At 34.5% G+C, this 23,145-nt stretch overlaps 1 protein-coding gene across 3 annotated transcripts in view; it reads left to right on the forward strand.

Annotated features, from left to right (window-relative positions):
- Dcc (DCC netrin 1 receptor) overlaps positions 1-23,145 on the forward strand; it is a 1,095,765-nt gene that overhangs the window by 525,021 nt on the left and 547,599 nt on the right. For all 3 annotated transcript variants that reach the window (XM_005372942.2, XM_005372943.2, XM_005372944.2), the window contains exons 4-5: positions 18-168; positions 2,467-2,603. In XM_005372942.2, the coding sequence (XP_005372999.1) occupies positions 18-168; positions 2,467-2,603 (288 nt within the window). The remainder of the gene's footprint in view (positions 1-17; positions 169-2,466; positions 2,604-23,145) is intronic.

Raw genomic sequence — 23,145 nt, forward strand, 5'->3', positions numbered from 1 at the left:
GTGTTTTCTTTCTGTAGATCCAGGACTGCATAGACAGCTGTATTTTCTGCAAAGACCATCCAATGTTGTAGCTATTGAGGGAAGAGATGCTGTCCTGGAGTGCTGTGTTTCTGGCTATCCTCCGCCAAGTTTCACCTGGTTACGAGGCGAGGAGGTTGTCCAACTCAGGTACTATACATTTAGCACTTTATTATAATTTTAAAATTTTTATTAGTACATATTTGCAGTAGATAAGATTACATTCAAAGTGGGGCATGGGTACAGGAATACAACCTACCTCAATTCTTTTCTTCATTGTTTTCTCCATCTCCCCTTTTACAAAAATCATTTACCAGCATCAGATTCATTCATTTATTTTCTAAGATACTATCAATTTAATTTTTACAAATAGAGATTAACTGTCAGACTAACAGGCCAAAAACAACATAAAATGCCTAAGACAATTATAGTAAATCAAGATACACTTTTAGATGCATTGTCCATGTTGGATTATAATAATTTTTCTTTCCTTTTCCTCTACTGATTGTCTTTTATTTTACACTTTATTCGTATACTAGTTTTCTCATGTAAGAGATACCATGTGATAAACCATGTGTGTTTGAATTACTTTCCACAATATATGAAGAATTAAAAAGAATTAGACTACTGCATTTAAAGAGCCAATCAAAATATAGGCATTTGAAAAGAATAGACACTTCTCAGATGAAGTAACAATGGACAATAAATACATGAAAAAAATGTTCAGCACCTCTGGCCATCCCAGAAATGAAATTAAAACAACCCAGAGATTCCATCTCACTCTGGAAAGAGTGGCTGTTATTGGGAAATCAGCCAATAACAAATACTGGCAAAGTTGTGGGGTTGGGGACCTCAGGGAGTATACACTGATACAAGTACTGTGGAGATCACCAGCGGGGTTCCTCAAGAAACTAAAGCTAGAAATCCCACTTCACCAGCTAGTCCCCTTCTCAGTAGCTTCCTGAAAGAGTTAAAAACATCTCATTACAATGATCCATGCACACCTGTATTCATAGCAGTACAACTCATAATAGTTAAATTTTGTAAGCAGTGTATATATCCATAAATAAGTGAATACATTTAGCACTTTAGTATATGTGACTTAGCTTTCTCTAATTTGATTTTTAAAAACCCCTAGAAATGTTAAATTTCTCATCCTAACTGGATAGTTTTCCGCACTTGATGGCATGATATAGTGTATAAAAGACAATGTTACTACTGGGATGAAGGCATGGAAAAGGATCCAGAGGATCAACGGTGAAAGGAATGTGAGGAAGGCAGGGTGGCCATCGACATGGCCTTCTCCACAACCTCCAGCGAAGATATTTCGTGGATCTCATTCTTAGAAGCACTGTAGAGAGGACAAATCTTAAATGATCTCACCACACACAGTACAAATGATAAACATGTGAGGTGATGTATAGGTTAATTAACTTGATGCAGTAATTCCATGCCATATATGCATATACATATTTCACGTTTTATACATACAACATCAGATTATAAATCATGAATACAATTTTCATTTATTAGTTTTACTTTAACAAATATGAGAGGGGAAAGGGATCTAACTTTTCCTGAGTTCAATAGGTAGTATGCCCTTCAAGGGTTTGAGCAATTTTTTTTAGCTTCAATTATGTCTCTGATATCCCAGCTATAACAAATATTTAAAGTAAGATAGGAAAATGTGGCTAGCCTTGAATTACTGGAATATTAGCAATAATGTAGAGTGAGGATGTAAGCCCTTAATAGAATGGTGTACTTAGTCTCAAACATTTTGATTAAATGGATCTCACTTAAAGAAATTAATTTCATTGATTTGGGATACTGGCAATGCTCCTTTTAACACATTTTCTACAAGATAAGTCCATAGATCATAAATTAATTTTAAATTTCATCTACCTTAAATATGTATTTAAATAGCCGTGGTACACGTTGGGTTTCACATGTCAGGTATCACAACATGTCTGAGATCATTAAACCAATAAGAAATCTGGTTACAGCCTCAGCCCTTCATGGTGTGTTCTCTGCATAGACCCAGAGGCTCTTGGTCCAGTATGAAATGGGGCTTTATACAAAATCACTGGATTGGATGTCAGATGCAGGACATTGTCTTCTGCTCTGAGAACCACACATCTAAACCTTAGTATCATCAAATATAAACTGAGAGAATGGGACTAGATTGTATATAAGGGATTTTTGGCACATAAAGTTAGTTTTCAATTTAATTTACTTATTTTGTTTAACTCTTGTATACAACCTTCCAAAGAGTAAACTTTATCTTGAATTAACTTCGGTCAATAAGTGAGATGCTATGAAGACCCTAACACAGGGAATCTTTCCAATTTTAGAATTTGAGCTTTTGTAGACGTCCATTTAAATGTTTAAGTACCTGACCCCGGTACACATGTATGTTTATTACTGTCTATGGATGTCTATGTCTTTCAGGTCTAGAAAGTATTCACTATTGGGTGGGAGCAATTTGCTTATCTCCAATGTGACAGATGATGACAGTGGAACTTATACCTGTGTGGTCACCTACAAGAATGAGAATATTAGTGCCTCTGCAGAGCTCACAGTCTTGGGTAAGTTGCTGAGTGGAGACGAGTTTACATTGTACCCTTTTAAAGAGACATTGCCATTAATCTTCCTAAGATATTTCCCTTTGCTTTGAACACACTTATCGCACCACTCTTGCCACTATGTGAAGCAGTTTTGGAAATCATCTTTCTCAAGTGTCTTTCATTGCATTGAACCGTGTAGCTGGTTCAATGTCCTGAAGTGATTCAAAATTTTACTTTTTGTGCTCATTTTGATATTGGGGAAGAGCCAAACATCATATTGTGCCAGATCCAGTGACTATAGTGGGTGAAGACACATCATAATGCTTTTATGAGTCTACTCTTTTAATGAATGGCACTCAGCACCAGCATTAACTGAATCTCTAATCACACTTTTCTCCAGTTACTTTCTCATCACTGAGACTCAATACACTCACAGTTTAAAGGAGGAAAGGTTTATTTACACTAACAGTTTGTGGAGGTTTCAGTCCATAGTCAGCTGGTTCCAAAGCAGAGCAGCATGGCAGCAGGGTCTGGCAGAGGAGAAACAGTTCCTGGCCTGGTAGAGGAACCAGAAAGGGATCAAAGGAGGAGAGAGGAAGAAACAGTAAAGCTTTGCTTTGTGAGCATGACTAGTTCTGGAAACATGCTTGTAATCCAAAGCACTTGTATATCAAAGTGAATTTCTGCCTAATAAATAATTGAAATTCAGATGATTTGTTCTACAACCCAAAAATGTTCATATAAAATGATTACAGTACTGTAATATGATTTTAAAAAGAAAATACAAAATACAAAGGAAAATAAATAAACCTACACTTCCCTTTGAAACACTGTGGCTGGTGTGAGGGAGATGAGAGAGGAGGGTATTGTGTAAGAAGATTTTCACTATCACTTATAGGATCACTGCTATTTATCGGCACAGCGGAACCTTACTCTATTTTCACAGCTTTAACAAGTGACTCTCAAATGATGCTTGCTTTTGCCTCCTTTTGGGGATTTCATGGAAATATAATGTTGCATTATCGTTAAACGGATTCTTCCTTTACACTGCTACAGTCTTATCTGGGTTGTGTTTTTCTACAAAACTTTATCCTGTTTCCCATATTTTATACAGCTCCTTAATCTCATTTGAAGTGAAGGATTCCCCTGCCTTTTTCTCTTCCTCCTCTGCAGATGGGATGTCCTCCCTAATCTCTTGTTATTGGGACCCAATCATCCACAATCTTTCAGAGAGAGGGAGAGGGAGGGAGAGAGAAAATCCATTGGCTCAGCTGGGATCATGTGATGCTACATATCCCATACTACTCCTGTTGTAAGGCATCACTTGTTTTTCAAGTTAAAACTTATTATAATTGTTTACTCATCTTGCTGAATGCACACAGAACAAGTTACTTGCAATCCAAGGTTTTACTCTATACTCTGACAGGCCACACTACTGGTGACCACCTCCGCAGACCAGGCATCAGCTCACAGTGTAACATTTAGCTACAGATGCATCAGAGGAAAAATCTACAAATGTTTTCCTTTTCTTTTAATTGCACAGAGATTAAATGCAGTGTTTAATTACTTGCTCATTCACTAAATTCCCAATGTATTATTTTTTAGTCTATTTTTTCTGCTGATACAATAAAAAGGACCCCAACTTACTAACTGACAGATGTGTTGAATAACAAAAGATTCCAAAAAAATGAGATGAATTGTACAAAAATATGCACCCGAGTGGAAAAAGAAGATGTAATTTGATATGACAGGGTCTCTGACATTAAGTTCAGTGTGTGGTGAGATTGTTTTATTAATATGGAAATCTTGTAGGTGTTATGTTGAACATGAACCACTAAAATACTGCACATTGAAGGAAAACTTAAGCAGCAAGAATCTATTTTAAAGAAATTTAAGGTGCAGGGATGAGCTTCTATTATCCAGAAATGCAGGGTCATTCATGTGTTATTGTAAATATGAAATTTTTACATATGATTGGTACTCCTGTATTTTGTTATATATTCCAGATATCTTTTACCCAATTTCATTTGAATTGCATAGAGTGAGGTAGATTAACATGTGAATTTTACTTGTCTTTTTCCTATAACAACAAAAAAGTTGTTTACTAGCCTTTGGAATAATTCCTGTTGCCTTTCCAAGTATAAAAGTAAAACCATAGACTATGTAAGAGTTATTCAGTAGAGACAAAAAGATATGCTGATTATTTCTGTTGATTTATATCATATTGTTCTATTTATTCTGTGCCTTTAATGTATATTCAGAAAACAGTTTAATCTGTGGACCTGATATGTATAGGATGGGTTAGGGAATTTCTTGCTTTGTTACCAACCATAAATACTGAAGTAACAATGGGCTAATGATTTTAATTCTTTGCATAGAGAGATACTAATTTTCTAACTAAACTATAAGATGTCTTTAAAATGGCAAGAGTGTAATTAAATCATATTTTATATTTTGGTGAAACAAAGATAATAGAGAACTTTTATGTTTATACTGTCAGATACAGTAGCACAGAATGGCTTTCATAGAAGTGATATTGTCATGTGTATTACTGATAATAAGGCAAATGTGGTTACAGGACAAACCAGGATTTGTACTGATCATAAATTAACTTATAAATACATGGAGTCAAATTTTATATCTAATGTACAGTATAAGGTTTATTGGTATCCGAATGCATATAAATCCTAATTTCTTAGGATAAACTAGTTAATATATACATATATGGGCATATATATGGGCATATTAGCATTTTTTCTTTCTATATTTTGTAAATTATTCCAAATTATATTTGTTTTATATATTTAAAACTATCTAAAGTTGAGTAAGGAAAAAAATAATTATTTCCACCACTTGACGGTATTGCACTTCTGTCTCTCTGAGGTGAATAATTTCAGTGGGTTGGCGTGTTTTGTTTTATGAGTTCCTCATATCTCACTGAAGCACATATGTCCACATAACATTTATAGTTACATGACTATGGAGAGTCTTTTGATTCTGCCTAATGCTGGTGAAAAGTCTCTATTATATCACTTATGGTAAATGTTGACCAGTTATTTTAATATTAGTAAGAAATATTTTCAATGTAATAAAATTTATAGCAGTAGGAAGTAATACAGTTAAAAATTAATACATGATATAATCTAATTATACATACATGTACACATACAACCATTTAAATGTATATACATGCATATATATTTGTATTTATATATCTATGTTTGTGTATATACACTTATTTACATTAAAAGCACCATTTACTGAGTATAATGAGAGACATTTGTTCTTTACAGTCTCCCCTGTAGTAGGTGTGGAAGCGGAATCCATTACGCAGCAGTCCCCTTATTTCCTCTAATCTGTACCAGTTGAGAAATAAGAGAAGCAATGTATCAGATGACTTAAACTTCAACTTTGAATTATAAAAAAGCTGCTACAAACCATGTGATTCACATCTGTGTGAGAGAAAGGTGCCCCACTGGTTGTTAGCAGTGGGGAATCTCAGGTGACTTGTCCACCGCCTGGAAGTGATGACAGTGTAGGATACTTGTCCTTGGCCAGATGGTTCCCCAGAAAGAACAGCAAGTTAAAAATAGTCCTGTTTTTGGTGGTTTGTTTTGAATCCCCGAAAGGGCCCCTTCAAATTTCCAACCTAAGTGTATTGCAGTGCCATTAACCCTAATGCAGCCCCTTTGGCATACAAGAAAGCCTGAGTACTGGGGAGGAGCGGCAGAAGCGGGAATCTTTGTTTGTTTTTTTTTTTTGTTTTTGTTTTTCTCTGGTACCGGGAACCGAACTCACGACCTTGCGCTTGCCAGGCAGGCGCTTTTGCCGCTGAGCTAAATCCCCAGCCCCCAGAAGCGGGAATCTTAAAGGAGAAGAACCCCATCTGCATGGGAAAAAACATCAGACAGGAAGAAACATTACCTGCCGTTGTCAACCCTGCTTCACAAATGAGAATGTTTTTGCACATGAAAATAAGTAACTGTCGGAAAAGTTGATTCAGGCTTCAAATCCAGGCAATCTGAGCCCAGGGTCACAGGCCTGCGCTCTATCTGAGCCACCTCATTCATCTGTTTCTGATGTACAAATGAGGCATACTTGTGAGATGTATGAAAAGATTCTGAAATTTCATTTGAACTAGTAACTAGCTACATAAGCAAATCAAATAAAACACTTGAATATAGTGTAACTGTGAGATAGCAGAAAGTAAGCATGGTAAGGGAAAAATAAAGCAAGGAATACAGTAAATTCTTTGAAAATGCAGATAAAACAATTATCGCACTACGTCTATGGACAAAGGCAGGTAACTAGTACACTTAGTGTCAGATACTGCTTATTTTTTAAGGGTAACTTTGTTTTCAATGCAGTGTATCATTTCAATAATCAGAAAAACAAACATGAGCATATGAAATCAAAACATACTTAAGATTTGGAAAGGCAAGGGTAAAGATAAAGAGACTTAGAAAAAATATTTAAAAGGTAAAGGTCATGCATAAACCGATTACCTGGACTTTACAAAAATACATACATGCAAACATTTTCTCCATATAAATTAGATATGTGCTATATTGTCGTGATTTTTTTCACTTAAAAGTTAATTATGGTATCTTTCTCTGTATGTCTGTGTACATCTGTATGTTATCCAGTTTAATTGCTGAATATTATGTTTTTAAATTTGTTTTAAATAACAAACACTTATCTTTATTAAATATATTTGTCATTTATTAGCTTATAGCATGAAGAAAACTGGCCCAGAGTGTTGATACCCTCACCAGGAAGCCAGAACTTGCTTCTTACCAAATATCTTCATTCCTTCCCATAACATTTTCTTCTCCAATAATTTTATAAAATAGATTCTTTTTGCAATAGTCTAATAAATACAATTTTCTTTTTTAGTTATATTGGATATTTGCATTTTATATTTTGCTTTACTGTCAATCTTTTTGACATACTTTTTTGAAACATTCACCTTCATTTTGTTGATTTGCTGGAACTTATGCAGGAAAAATAGTAACTAAGTTCTATATATATTGTGTGTATACATGGAAAGAGAGTACACTTCTGTAATACACAAATAATATATAATGTACCTAGTATATGTGTTTAATTGTATATAATATGTTTATGATGTGTGGCGAGAGAGAGAAGAGAGAAGTACAGAGAGAGAGACACAGAGAGAGAGAGAGAGAGAGAGAGAGAGAGAGAGATAACCTCCAAGTATCTCTCTCCTGGCTTCTGCATTTATTGCCATTAGCCTCATAGTTTTACTCTAAATGGACTACTCTGTTTCCAAGAACCTGAATACATAGTTGAATATATAAATTAGGAGCATTTTTTCCATATTTTATTAGTGCCTACTGGTTATACAGATGAATGGATTTCATTGTAGATTTGTACACGCACAGAACAGACTTCAATCACCCCCACAGTACCTTTACCCCACTCTCCCCTGTGTTCACGTTTCCTGGTTGGTTTGAATGTGGATGATGTATTTTGGCATAAACACCACCTCCCTTATACTCACTCCTTTCCTTCCCTTCCTCTTGTCCAGCATGTCTTAGTTCCCTTCACTTTCTTGTCATCTCTGTCAGACATCACATCAAAGGGAGAATATGGCATATTTCTTCCTGATTTTGGTTTCTCTCTCAATATCATCCCTAGATCCACCAATTTATTTTGTAAATGGCAAAATTTGTTCTTTCTTATGACTGAATAATACTCCATTTTGTTTATTTACTATATTATCTTATTCATTCTTCTGTTGATGGGCACCTTGGATGACGGCATGTTTTGGTTATTGTATGTCGTTCTACAGTGAACAGGGTACCACAGGTATTTCTATGGTGTTCTAACTTTAATTCCTTTGTGTATATACCAAAGAGTGGTACAGCTAGATCAAATGGGAGCTCTATTTGCATGTTTTTGAGGAACCTCAGTACTGATTTTCATAGGAGCTGTACTAATTTGCACTCCCATCAGAGTTGTAGGAGGGTTCCTTTTCCTTAGCATCCTCACTAGAGTTGTCTGCTTTTTGTACTACTGAAGATAGCTGTTCTGACTGGGATGAGATGGAATCTCAATGTAGGGTTTTGTTTTGTTTTTTAATATTTTTGAGACAAGGTCTCACTATGCAGTTCAGACTGGCCTTGAGCTCACTTTGTAGCCCAGGCAGGTCTCGAACTCATAGCGATCCTTCTGTCTCAACCTCCCCAGTGCTGGGATTACAGGTATATGCCACTATGCCCAGCTTTAGTGAAGGTTTTGAGATTACTGTAATAGCTAAATATGTTGAATATTTTTTCCATACACTTATTAGTCGTTAGTACATTTTTTGAGAAGTGTCTTCTCAATTCTTTTGCCCATCTATTAATTGGACTATTTGTCTTCTTGATGGTAAGTTTTTTAAGTTCTTTATATATTGTAGACATAATAAGGGGAGAGGTGTATAGCTTGCATCTTGGGGGTCCTGGTGTTTTCCTTTTTTGTTTGCAAGGAATCATCTTGGTAACTGAATATACATTTCAACCATCTCCCATAGCCCTTGTATGATTTATATTCACTATGGAAAACTTGATTGATTCAGGAAGCAATTGGAGTACCATTGTATTTATTTTATTTGACTAAAAATGAATGCTGATATAGTATGATCTTTGACATAATCTTTGACTTTCTAACATAAAGTTGGGATCACTTTGATGGAGTAAGTTTATATAGGAAATAATTTTTTTTTAAAAAAGAGTGGATGATGGAAAGAAAAAAACCACCAGTGTTACTCCAATTTATACCTCAAGTAGGAAACAAGCCAAATCTGAGAATTTCCTGTCTCCACTTTATGAGGGATGCTTGCGTTTAGACTTTGTAGGTACTCCCGTCTCCAATCTTCTTAAGGACAAGGACCTGTTGGAATGTGCCTGGAATGTGGGCTTTCTCTGTAGATCTTGGTATGCTATCTTATACAAATGTTTTCTTTGAGCCTGATCACAAGGGATTCAGATTAAATAATATGTTAATGAACTGTCACACATGACTCTGATGGAGAGTCCTTCTGAGAAATGTGCTGGTAGGGGCTGGGGATTTAGCTCAGCGGCAAAAGCGCCTGCCTGGCAAGCGCAAGGTCGTGAGTTCGGTTCCCATACCGGAGAAAGAGAAATGTGCTGGTAGCTTTTTGGGCTGTGTGTGAACACCCTACAGTGTATGTACACAACTCTAGATGGCATTATCAGTCATTTGTGGTTTCTCGAAGGGATGAAGGATATGATAAATACAAAATTTGTGAGGCTGTTGCTAATATAAAGTGGCATATCTTTTATAGTAAACTGATTTTATAAGTGGAAGGAGAAAATTCTAAAACAGAAATAAAAGTATTGAATAATAAATATATAAGCCAGTAATAAAGTCATTTCTTTATCAAGTATTATGTCACATAATTATATAGGCTTTCTATATGATTGGCAATATAGTAGATTTGTTTATGGCAACATCACCACAAATGTGTAAGGTGTTGTGCTATAGTCACACAATGTCACTATGAGATAGAAATTTTTAAGTTCCACTAAAATATACTGGGACTATCATCATATATGCAGTGTTTCATCAGCTGTAATGTTACTATACATTTGTATGTATATTCAAAATACAGCTAATATATAATACATACATGATAAACACACATTCATTGTATGTTTCTAAGACAATTTATCTTCAGAACCCATTTCCATATCTTTACAAATGTGTATGCATATAACATCTTACCAATAAATAACATACTGATCCAGGAAATAGATATTAGACTAAGCTATTCAGTAAGATTTAGAAAACTTTTTATAAAAGTTAATTTATTTTGTTTTTTTTTGTTTGTTTGTTTTTTTCTCTGGAACCGGGAACCGAACTTACGACCTTGCGCTTGCCAGGCAGGCGCTTTTGCCGCTGAGCTAAATCCCCAGCCCCTATAAAAGTTAATTTAGAAGAGAGTAGATTAAGATGTATAGGGAAGATGAATATGCCTTATAAAAGCTATCATTTTGTAACACAGAATAATAGAAAAGAACAAAATAATAGTTCACATTCCACTAAATATATTTGAATAATAATAAAGGTGGTTGAGGACAGTGAATTAATGGTAGTTTCTTGTTGCAGATATGCAGTTGACTCACAATGATCATAATAAACTAGCAGCCAATATTTGAATGCCTCCTGTGTGCTAAACATTTAGCAAGCAGTCTGTGGTCACAGAAATAAAAGTATGACACAGATGCTGTTTCCTTTTTTCTTTTTTTTTTTGTCTTCTTTTTTTTTGTTTTTTTTTTAGACAGGGTCTAACTATGCAGTTCAGGATGGCCTTGAGCTCACTTTGTAGCCCAGGCTGGCCTCAAACTCGCAGCAATCCTCCTGCCTCAGCCTCCTGAGTGCTGGGATTACAGGCATGTACCACCACACCTGGCTCAGACACTGTTTTCAAGGATTAGACAGGTAAACAGACAAAAGATATGCAATCACTTTTTTAAAAAGCTAAAGAATCATTTGGAAAAGGGGAGGCTGGAAGATGTCAATAGAGTTCAACAAAGATAAGAAAGAGTGGGGGTGGGTTGGGAGGAAAGCCTGGGCCAGCAGGAAGTAAGATTTGTGAAGGTTTGGAAATTTCATGGGAAGAGAAAGTGAGCTGAAGTGACTGGAGAATTTGATACAGGACTGCAAAACTGGTGTAGGTCTTGAGTTATTCTACCTTTGTGGTTAGACAGTATCTTAAGAGAAATGCAACAACATGAAAACCTTTTTGCTTTGTGACTTACAAGCTATTTTATCTTGGCTAGTTATGTAACCCCTAGTTCCTTCATATGTAAAAGTATGGTAATTACTTCTTTATAGGATTTGGTAACTGTTTAGGTGTGAGAATTGGGAGAAAAGGATTCAGAATTGCAAGGCACAGCTTTGAGCACTGTGGGAAATAAATAGAAGATTCTCTTCCAAGCCCTTCTGAAGAAGCCTGAAGCCTAGTTGCAAAGATGAAGCAAACCAAACCAAAACAAAAATAAACACAAATGTTAAAACATCCCTTGCACTTTCTCCAGACCTAGTTTTTCTTTGTATAAAACATACATATCAACAACATGTAACCTTCTAATTATGCATCGTGTTAGAACCAGTACTATGATTAATGACCTAATTCAAGAAAATATTATTGGCAGTGATCTTTAGAAATGTAGAGAAAAACTTAGAATAGTGACAGAAGGGTGATATCCATTTGTGCAGCATTTTATATTTTCACTTTCTTCAGTGCTTTTGCAATCTAAGCTGTTTCCTGCCGCTAGATAAATAGTAAGCTTCTTTAAAAAACAGAAGCCATATCTTGTTCATCTTAGTAACTCAACACTTAGTCTCTTCTCTGGCTCATCTGAGTTTTACACATAAGAAATGAAATTGGATGTGTATAAAGCATGTTATCTATCTTTCTATGAAAATATTTTATATGTTTTCCACTGAGATTCATGTTTTCTTCACACATCGTTATGAACTGGGTTGATTGCATCCCAAACTGATTATATTTGGATATAGGACCATTAAGGGGTAATTAAGGTTAAATGAATTCATTAGGTTGAGGGAGCTTTGATAGTAATTATGTCCTTATAAGAGGAGACATTTGCACATTCTCTTTCTCCATGTGTGCAAGCCAAGTGTAGGTAGTGTGAAGACGGAGCAAAAAGTCACAATCTTTATACTGAAGAGAAAGAGGCCACAGTAGAAACCAACCAACCATACTGATTCCTTGATCTTGGACTTCCTAGTCTTCAGCTTAAGAGAAAACACATTTCTGTTGCCTAAATTATTTATCCTGAAATCTTTCATGACAAGTCAAGCACATCAACAACACCACAGAAAGAGATGTCTTCCGCATCTCTTCTCTATTCTTTCATTTTATTTTATTTTTTAAAATTTGGACAATACTTTAAAATTATTTTCTCCTATTATTTTAAAGAGAAAAAAAACAAAAACAAAAACAAAACAACACAAAAACGATAAAAATGATACAAATTTTCAAAACAAGATGATAAGAAATCAACAATGGTTGTTGTATTGCTCATTGTTATTTTCAAAGTAGTTGCTCAGATTACAAGATTGTTTTGTCAGTTTTATAAAAAAAATTAGTGACAATGGAGACAAAATATTATCAACATTGCTTAAATATTGGTAGCAAAATCTTAGCTTTTCAGGTGTGTGACTTAAAATCATTATTCTTTTGATATTAGAGATCTTTAATGGTTCTGAAAGCTTTAGTAATTTGATATCCTTTTCTGAAATTTTTCTTCAATGTAGTTTATTTAATAATTACTAAGTATGAGCTATGTCTACAGTTCAAATATTGTAAATTACCTATACTAATTTTAGTACTAAATACTTTATTAACTATGCATAATAGTTTTTCTTTTCTAAAGCAATTCTTAGATATGCTCTATGAATTCAATTTATTAAACACCAGCTTGTATGTTCTTACAACTGTCAACACTCAGATACACATGGTGATAGGAATAAACATGATAATTCAAATTTGGTATGACTTCTTATTCTTTTTTGTGGGGGAGGTACTGGGGATGGAACTCAGGACCTTGTGTTTCCCAGGCAGGTGCTGTGCCACTCAGCTATAGCTCCAGTTGACTTCTCATTCTTTTGCTTTTGCATTTTCTTTGGTGTTATAGTTTTTTAATAAAGACTATGAAATAGTAGCTGTTATTTTCTGAGCTTGTGAAGTGGGCAGTAGAAAGGATTGACCTATTCATTTGTTTGGAAAGTCAGTGGCATTTCTATCTCTAACACAGGTGTTGAATCTTCTCCTCTGTGTTTGTTCACTTGTGTTGGGTTTCAGGCTTCAGGTCATAGCCATAAATGTAAAATACTTACCATAAAATACATTAAGATTATTTGTCTATTGGTATGTGCTACTGATAGTGTGAATGGAGTTTTTGTGAATTTATATCATTGGCTCTGCCTAAGTACTAGTTCTTAAATTTCAAGTAATATCTATAATTGCCCTTATTAGCAGGGACCCCCATATTCATTTAATGGCCATATCATAAAAAGAAGTGGCTTAGGTAAATTTATATTGATTATCTTTCACCATGTAATTACGAAGTGGATCATTTTGAAATGAAGACATTTTTGGTCTAGAAACATGATTCCAAATATAAGTGATAATATAAGGATTTAGGTGATAATATAGGTGATAATATAAGACAGAACTAAATCAAGAACAAAATTTAAAATCACCTGTGAGCTCCTTTGGCCCATTACTTTATAGAATTACTTTCCTGAATTGAGAACATGGTTGTCATAGAGCATGCAAAATTTCTACCCCAAATAATATCTAAAAGAGTCCACTGCATTTATTTATGGATTAAAAGAAAAAGTATAGTTGTGACTGTTACTGATAAAATGATTTAGTACTATGTTGTCAAGTTACAGCTGGTTATAGAAATGAGTTGAAATTACTCATAGGATTAGTTTATTCACTACACACATATTTATTTTAGGATCTACGATGCCTTACGCTTTCTCTCTACTCCTTCACCTGCTTCTTGGAGAATGCAATTGGACAGTGTTTTGCATTTATCCTTGAGATGGGTACCATCTAATTTCTTCTTTCTTGGACAGATGATGGAGGAAGAAGCCCTAGTGGGAAAGGCAGAGTCTATGTACTAATTCAGAGCATGAAAATGGCAACCTATGGGGCCAGGGATATAGCTCGGCAGCACAAGTGCCTGCCTGGCAAGCACAAGGTCCTGAGTTTGATTCCTGGTACCAAAAATAAATAAATAAATAAATAAAAATAAAAAATAAAAAGGCAACCTAAGGATATGATTTTAATTAGAATTAACAATCTCAGCAAGGTGAACTGACTCTCTGTGGTTTAGGAGGAGGAGAAGCGCTGATAGTAGTGGAATGCTGCCCCAAAGGTCATCTCATGCTGAAGGTGTCTGGAAGAACCAGAACCACACATTATCCCAGAAGCAGTTGGACTTATGATGAGACTAGCCAGGAGAGTTTTCATCAAAGTCACCAAGAGTTAATATCAGATGTACTTGGTATTTTTCAAAGACTGATTTATTGTTCAATATATCTGAATGTAACAGTTTCAGTAATTTTACATAATAAGTTGTGGACTTAAAAATAATAAATCAAGTATATTTGAGTAGGTGATCACAGGAGTGCACCTTGATTCTCACACCTCAAATCCATACCATGAGAGCAAAGTTTCCTCCACCACTTACTTGGTGTCAGTGTACTTTAGGGCACACAACACCAACTTGAAAATCTAAGTTAAAAGTGGTAAAACCTTAAAGCATTTGGAGTGTCCAACTGTACATTGACTGATATTATTTATTCAACAAATGGGTATTGAAAATTTCAGTAATTTTCTTGGCCTAATGTTTTTCTCAAAAAACAAAGCAGATTTTTGAGATATAATTCACATGTCCTGTGATTTAGCCTTTGAAGTGTACCATATAATAGTTTTCAGTACAATCACAGTTGTGTGTGATCACAATTCTGTGGCTGCTTATCTAATAAGTACAACATTTTCAAGGTTCACATAGCATCAATTTTATAGTAGCAGATATCAGAGCTTCATTCCTTCTGATGGCCAATTAATAGTTCCTTGCATGGATGTAGTCATAGTTTTGATATCCACTTATCAGTTGATGACCATTTGGATTATTTTCACTATTTTGGCCATAATGAATATTGCTGCTTTACATAGTTGCAAATAAGTCTCTGTGTGGAAAAATATTACCAGTTCTCTTGAGAATATACCAGTCAGTGGACATTCTGGGATATATAGTAACTGTATATTTAATGATTTGAAAAACATTTTCCAAACTGTTTACATGGTTTTCCACTTTCACAAAAGTGTATGAATGTTGCTATTTCTTTACATCTGTGCCAACTCTTATTATTAGTTGGTGATGACTGGAAATTCTAGCGGGTATGAGATAATATTTCATTGTAATTTTGATTTTTTATTTTTCCAATGACTAGTGATGTTGAGCATCTTTCATGGGTTTACCTTCCATTTGTATTACCTTTCCTGAAGAAATTTCTATTCAGATTCTTTGTTCCCTTTTAGTAGCGTTGTCTTTTTAGTACTAAATTTAATTTTTGGCAGTATTGAGGATTGAGGCCCTAGTTTAAATCTTTTTATGGGCTTATGTATCCAGGGTGAGATATGCCATGTTCTTTGGAACAGGCTAGAGGAAATGCTACATAGAACTCCTAAGGGCAATGTGGGGCATTGGATACCTGCATATATACAGTCTTCAAACTCCAAGCCTTCTTTCTATTTTAATCTATGTTCTTTTTCAGAAAAGCTGTCGCTATGCATGGAGTTTTAGCTGCACTACAATTAAAACATGGAAAAATGTTCCAAACTGCAATAGAAATATTTTGACAGTGTCTCAGTTACTTTTCTGTTGTTGCTGAGACAAAATGCCCAGCACCGACATTAAAAAGGGAAAGGTTTATTTTGCTCACAGTTTGTGCAGGTTTCAGTCCATACTTGGCTGGCTGCAAGGCAAGGTGGCACATGGCAGAGGGCCACCGTTCATGAAGTGGAAGGTAGCAAAGCAACAAGAGCAAAAGTGAGGAGAAGCAGCTGAGAGAGCAAGCCTCTTTCCCTCCCTTATATTGTATGCAAGCTACCCCCTCCAGGGCGGGTGTAACACTCACACCCCTAATCCCAGCATTGGACCATGGATCAATCAAAAACTCTAAAAAGCCACCCCATGACTGCATGTGGCTTTGGGGGGACATCCAGACACAAACCATAGATTTTGTGTAAAATTTAGGGTATGAAAAAATGGACAAAATAAAGATAAATACACAATCAAGAGAGACATCGAGTGAAAATGAAGGCTAAAAATTCTTGTTCATTCAAATTCTTTTTATTACTAAAATTATTCATAACAAAAATTTAAAAAGAAAACGAAATGAAAATAATCTCTTTATCACATTGATTGAAAAGTGCTTGATTAAATGAAATTAAATGGTCTCATACTATAGGAATCCTTAGGGTATTGAACTGGCTAATATTTGGGAAATTTGTGAAATTAGCAAGGTTGTAGAATTCAATGTATTCTGTTTTTAAATTTTGAGATCCAATTGGTCCTATTATGAAGAATCTACTAATATCAGTAAAGTTATACCTCTTTGCCATACAGGTAACCACACCTTACAGTATATATTTCTATGGAAACCTCCTACACAATTAAAAGGGAATTTTAGCCACAGTTAATGGGTATAGGTGATTTTTTGTTCTTGTAGTTCAGACCCATTACACATCCTGTAAGAATCAACATGATGGGGGCTGGGGATTTAGCTCATTGGCAAAAGTGCCTACCTGGCAAGCAGAAGGTCGTGAGTTTGATTCTTAGTACTCGAAAAAGAAGAATCAACATGACGTCATTTTAACTTCTATGCAGACCTTCCATCCTGCATAGAAAAATAAACACAATACCTTTGAGTTTGCATCCGCCACTTCTTTAGAAGAGCAGTAATAAAAACAATTAGTACAAGTGATGAAATTACATAATTCAGTGTTTCCTTAGTATGTTCTTCTGACATTCCAGAACAAGCTAGTGAATCTGACTGCTGGGTGTTCAGTAATAACACTTTATCTCAAATCTACAGTGCATGAAAACAAAAGAAATTTTAAATGAGCTGGGGGATTTTGTGTGTGTGTATGATTCTTAAAGGATGGTTAGCCAAATAGAGGTGGGGATTGTGCAAATAACTTTGCACTTCTCCTTTAGAATAGTAATTTAGCTTGTGAAGTACTTTGGGAATTAAGACTACACTGGGTCATTATGTAGATCTATGCAGGAAGCAAAATTGAGAAGAAGGATATTTTCCTTGTTTGATTTAAAAAAATAATAACAAATGAAATTCTGGCCTCAGAAGAAGGTAACAGTGAGTGAGTTTTTCTCCTGATTGCTGCCTCATTTCTTTTGATGTAAACAGAGGAACACATCAGTTCTGATTTTTTATTTCCCCTAGAAGATCCCTTGGTTTTCTTCTTCATTTTTGGCTGAATGTTTTATAGACACCCTATGCTTATCAGGATTTCCCCTAAAATTGGAAGCAGTTGTGTGATTGTAACACATTTTTCATTCTATACACAGCTCTTCCTTCTGGTCCTTTATTCCTCTCTGTACTCTTCCAGCCTATCTGGATTATGAGGCTTTTTCTGGATGAGGGCATGTGAATACATCACTGAGTCTCTGAGCCTTGTTTACACAATAGGCCAGGGGTGCTGATCCTGTAGAGTTCTTATGAAGATTAGGCTCAGTGAAATAATCAGTGCTCAAGATCAGCTCCAACTCTGTGCCTGGAATACAGTAAATATTGCATTAGTGGCATTTCTGGTATTAGAAGTATTATTTTAACTATTAAAGTTATTGTTATTAAAGACAGATGTATACATGTTGAGATGTAGTATTCTTGATAGCTCAGATTCAGAATAACAAGTCTCACATAGAGTTTGCAATTTAAATTTGATGTTTGAGTCAGTTTGGTAGCTCTAAACATCTGACGTTTAGCATACGTAAGAAAGTATGAAGAAGCATAGTAGAGGTGACTTTGAGGATAGAGAGCAGAACTTAAGCAAAACAATAGGTTTTCCATAACCTATAGGAACTGATCCAAAGCTATGTAAACTGAGATTAGAATAATATTAACGAGGATGAAGTAGTTTTGATGGTTAAGTGGGTTGTATAACCCAGTGTTTGAGCTGAATGAGGGTTTGGTACATATGAAGCATTATATAAATATAAGCTATTATTATTTAAAAAACTAATCTGAGCTAAAATATTACAGTTTTTCATGAGGGAGTCTAGGAAGCATGCTATGATTATTTACACTCTATCAAATACTATGAGAAGTGTCAACTTTCTAACTTTAAAAAAAAAACCAGAAAAAGTATATACAATTAGCTTCATACAAGAAAGAATATTTATAAATCATATATACATAATGCAAAAACTGTCAAAATAAGTAAATAGAGTTTGGGTTTAATGAATGTAACATCTCAGCATTTTAATATATTATACTTAGTCACCAGCCTTAAGACCTCCATTTTATATTATGTACATTAAGTCCATAGCAGTTAAACCTACAAAATCTATTGCAATTTTCCCCATTTCTCTTTATTCTGTCTTCTCCCATCCTAATGCTCACCACTCTCATCTGTCGCCGTCGCCGGTCATATAGCTTCCTAACGGCTGACTTGCAGTCTTGATTTCTGTCACCCATTCTCACCCAGAATGATCTTGTGAACAGATTCATCAGAACACGAGAAGCACATTTTTATAGGAAGTAAGATTCCCAAGGCCCTTCCATTTTCTTAGACTAAACTAAAATCGTAGGGAACACAGCGGGATGTTGTGAGTCTTTGCCTTTCTAATTTCCTCACCTGCTACCTTAGATCACATGGCTCCACGAACACTGAATCCTGTAGCATCTTTGAATATATTAAACAATTTTATTCTCCAGATCTTTGTTTGGGAAGCTCCTATACCTAGAATTATCTTTCCTCAGGCCTTTGCATGGCTAACTTTTCCTGCAGATCATACCTCAAATGCTACCTTCTAATTAGAGTTGTCTTTGTCTCTTCTGACCAGATCAATCTCTCCCATTACCCTGACCCATTATACAGTTATTTTTAACTTTATAGTACTTACTACAATATCTTATCTATTTAATCCATTCACTAAGCCTTCTTTTCTTTCTCCCCAGTGAAAAGTGAACTGTACCATAGTAGACTCCTTAACTGTTTTATTACCTACACATATTATGCCCCCAGAAATTAATAAATACTCTGTTGAATTAATGGTATAATCTCATCATCATTCACATTAATGTTCTATGATATATATTTACTGGGCACCTATTATGTGCCAGGTGTTCTACAAAAGTGTCTTGCTTTCTGTGTTATACTCTCAATACACTACAAAATAGATTATTTTTATCGTCACATATATTCACTCTAAAAATGAGAAATTTGAGATTTATCATTTTTGCCATTATCAACATCATCTGAAGAAGCAGAACTAGAACAACTCTCACATTTCTCATACAATGGTCAGAAGGAATAGGCTCTGTAGATGGGGTAGTAGCACAAATGAGCTAGTTAGACAGGTGGATGATTAAGAGGTTCTTCTGGCAAGCAAATTATATGCAAACATCATGGAGTGTTTGCAGATTTTTGCATGATTTTGTGACTTTGTCAAAGTGTGGTCTTTAGGTCAGTGACCCTGGCATCACCCATGATCCCATTGGAAATAAAAATTAATTAATTTTACCCCAGCCTCCTGAAATAGAATCCCTAGAGCTGAGCTCCAGAAAAATGTTTCTTCATAGGTCTTCCAGGTGATTCTTATCCACTGCTTTTGGAATAGGAATTCCAATTTGGTACTTGTAAACAAAATGGGATAATACAAAAGAATAAGGCATTGATATTTAAAAAGCAAACCAAACAAAAGTAGGGTTAGCAGGACTTATGCAGAGGATTGGATCTCTCATTGAATTTAAGGTATAGAGGAACAGCGTGGTCATAGGGAAAAACAGTGGAAGAGGAGAACAAGATAGGAAGTCTGGCCTAGCTAGATAGCATCCAGATTGACTCCATTTTCTCATCTCTGGCACTTTTCACCAAGATCTTAATATTTCTCTTGACTAGATAGATTAGTAACAATTCATGAGTTTGGAAAGACCAAAGTTGAACAAAAGTAAAGTAGTTCCCCCACGCTAGAATTACATAGACTGTGACATGTGCATCCAGGGAGGAAGACGGGCCGGTCTGACTTTTCAGGCCTTTTTATTTCATGTTCTGACCAGCAAAAGGAAAACTTTGAATTCTACTCCAAGTCTAAGAACGATAGGAGTCATAATCCTGATTTTTCAATTTTACAACGGTGGTCTCCATGCTAATTGAAAAAGGCCTGAGTTTTGTTTATTCATATTTCTTATACAAAATTATTGTCACGAGATACTGTAAACAGGGTCTGGCTTTGAATACTGCTACTGTTTGATATCTGTATGACTAATACATATGAAAATTTGAAGTACATAGATTTAAAGATCTTTATATAATATCACAGAGTAAATGTTTATTCTTGTTTTTCTTATTCTTTTATTTTTAATAATATTATTAAATAGATCCTTATATTTGCAAAAACTCTGAAACTGTTCCAACTTCCTAAACAAATGGGACCAACAAGAACATTTTATAGAGCTGTATGGTTTGTTTAGTTTTTTTTTCTGATACCAGGAATCTAACTCATGACCTTGTGCTTGCCAGGCAGGCGCTGTGCCACTGAGCTAAATCCCCAGGCCCCAGTAGAGCTCTATGAATGGGTAAAATAATAATAGATAAATTTCAGCTGTGGAGAATACAAGGTAACGTACTTGAGGAGATAAAGTCTAAAGTATTATGATAAAATGCACGAGCCTCTCATCTGAATCTGAGTCAACTCTGCTTTGAACACAAGCCAGTGAAGCAGTATCGAGTGGTGTGGCTCCACAAGGAGCCACATGCTGGAGATCACCACGGTAAAATTGAAAAATCAGGATTACTACTCCTACTGTTCTTATACTTGGAGTAGAATTCAAAGTTTTCCTTTTGCTGGTCAGACCATGAAGTGAAAAGGCCTGAGAAGTTAACACAAATTATGAAAGGAATAAAATACTAAGAACAGATGAGAGCTTTCAGTACAGAAAAATGATAGGTGAAAAGGGACTTAATCAAATTCATGTCCATTAAGGATATTAATAAGTGAAACATGGATTTGTTCAACAAATTCAAGAATGTGGTACCTGGGAGAACTGTCTTGAACCTTAAAGGTAATTTTAGGACAAAGAAAAGAAAGTGTAGGACTTTTCTATATAACTGGTAGTAAATTCATTGCTATTGTTTTCCACAAATGGTCCAGAAGTTGGAAAGATAATCAAGAATGAAAAGAATTAGTTATTTATAGAAGACAGGTTTCAACCTGGCTTATAAATAGGGATCTATAGCTTGTTGGATTTTTAATAAAGATATTATTCAAAAAATATCCAAAATTATGTGTGCATGTTTATAGTCCAGGAATTGATGAATGATTTAGTATTTCAGTCTTTATTCTTTAATACACCCCATACACCCACAAATGCACTCGTATATGCATAAACATATATATATACCTAAACATGTATACATTTATATTTGTTTTCTTTGTAAAATAACACATGTTTTCATTATCAAAGTAACATGGGCATTAATTAGAGGTAAAGTTGAAAGTACAGCAGACCAAAACAACCACATATAACTTCATTATGGAAAGAGAACTGCTATTAATATTTTACTGCACTTTAAGATGTGCATATTTATAATTTTCATTTTTTATGATGCTTTGAAAGTAATTACTGCCTCCAGGATATTGCTACTAATTATCTGGGCTATTAGTTTAACACAGATATTTTAATCAAAATAGTATGAAGTTATTAATATGCTGTTGAATTCAGATTATTAGTATTTAGGATTTTGCTATATATCAAAAATAAATTTAGTCTACAGACTTTTTGTTTTGTTTTAAATTCTGGTTTAAGAATTTATGTTTGTCAAACTTATGAATTAAGCAGTTTTCAAATTATGTGTTACAACTCTACATAGTCTATTTTATTTTAAATGTCTTTTATTCTAATTCTATTGAGTACTATTCTAACTATTGTGGAAAGATTGTTTTAGGTGTGTCTTTTAACAACATGTAAATGGCTCCTATGTTCATATGTAACTAATTGGAAATATTTTGCATTTTCAAAGAGTTTTGTTTATTCATATTTCTTATACAAAATTGTCATGAGATACTTTAAACAGGGTCTGGCTTTGAATACTGCTACTGTTTGATATCTGTATGAGTAATACATATGAAGATTTTCAGTACATAGATTTAAAGATCTTTACATAATATCACAGAGTAAATGTTTATTCTTGTTTTTCTTATTCTTTTATTTTTATAACCATAGCTTTTATTAGAAAAGTATTATTTTGGTTCTTTTTGTGTGTGTCTAGTATAGATTTTTTTTCTGGGTTCAATTTCAGTACTAATTCAAAAAACAAAAGCATCATTATGATTTTACAGTTATGAACTTTATTTGATACAAAACAGTTTTTTAAATCTATACTTATGAAATGTAAACCATTAATGAAGAATTTGGAGTGACATTATTTCATTTTGTGTTTATGATTATAAAATTTCTATTCTTTTTATTTCAAAATAGTGTTTATTTAAAGATAATATTTAGGGATTTATACGAACAAGACATGTTACTGCTAGCCTGCAAAGTATGTAATAAAAATGTATTCTTTGAAGATTATGTCCTTAGTATTAAAGAGCTACTAAATTTGTGTCCTGTTGGCATTAGTAACATTAGAGCGATAATTATGATGCTATTATTTCTTCTTTTTTTGTTTTTTTAATTTTAAAGATAAAAGAATGAACACATGTTAATAAACACATTTACAAAATAACACAAAAACAATACA

The sequence above is a fragment of the Chinchilla lanigera genome, unplaced genomic scaffold, assembly GCF_000276665.1.
Source record: "Chinchilla lanigera isolate Chin_1 unplaced genomic scaffold, ChiLan1.0 scaffold00001, whole genome shotgun sequence".
NCBI lineage: Eukaryota > Metazoa > Chordata > Mammalia > Rodentia > Chinchillidae > Chinchilla > Chinchilla lanigera.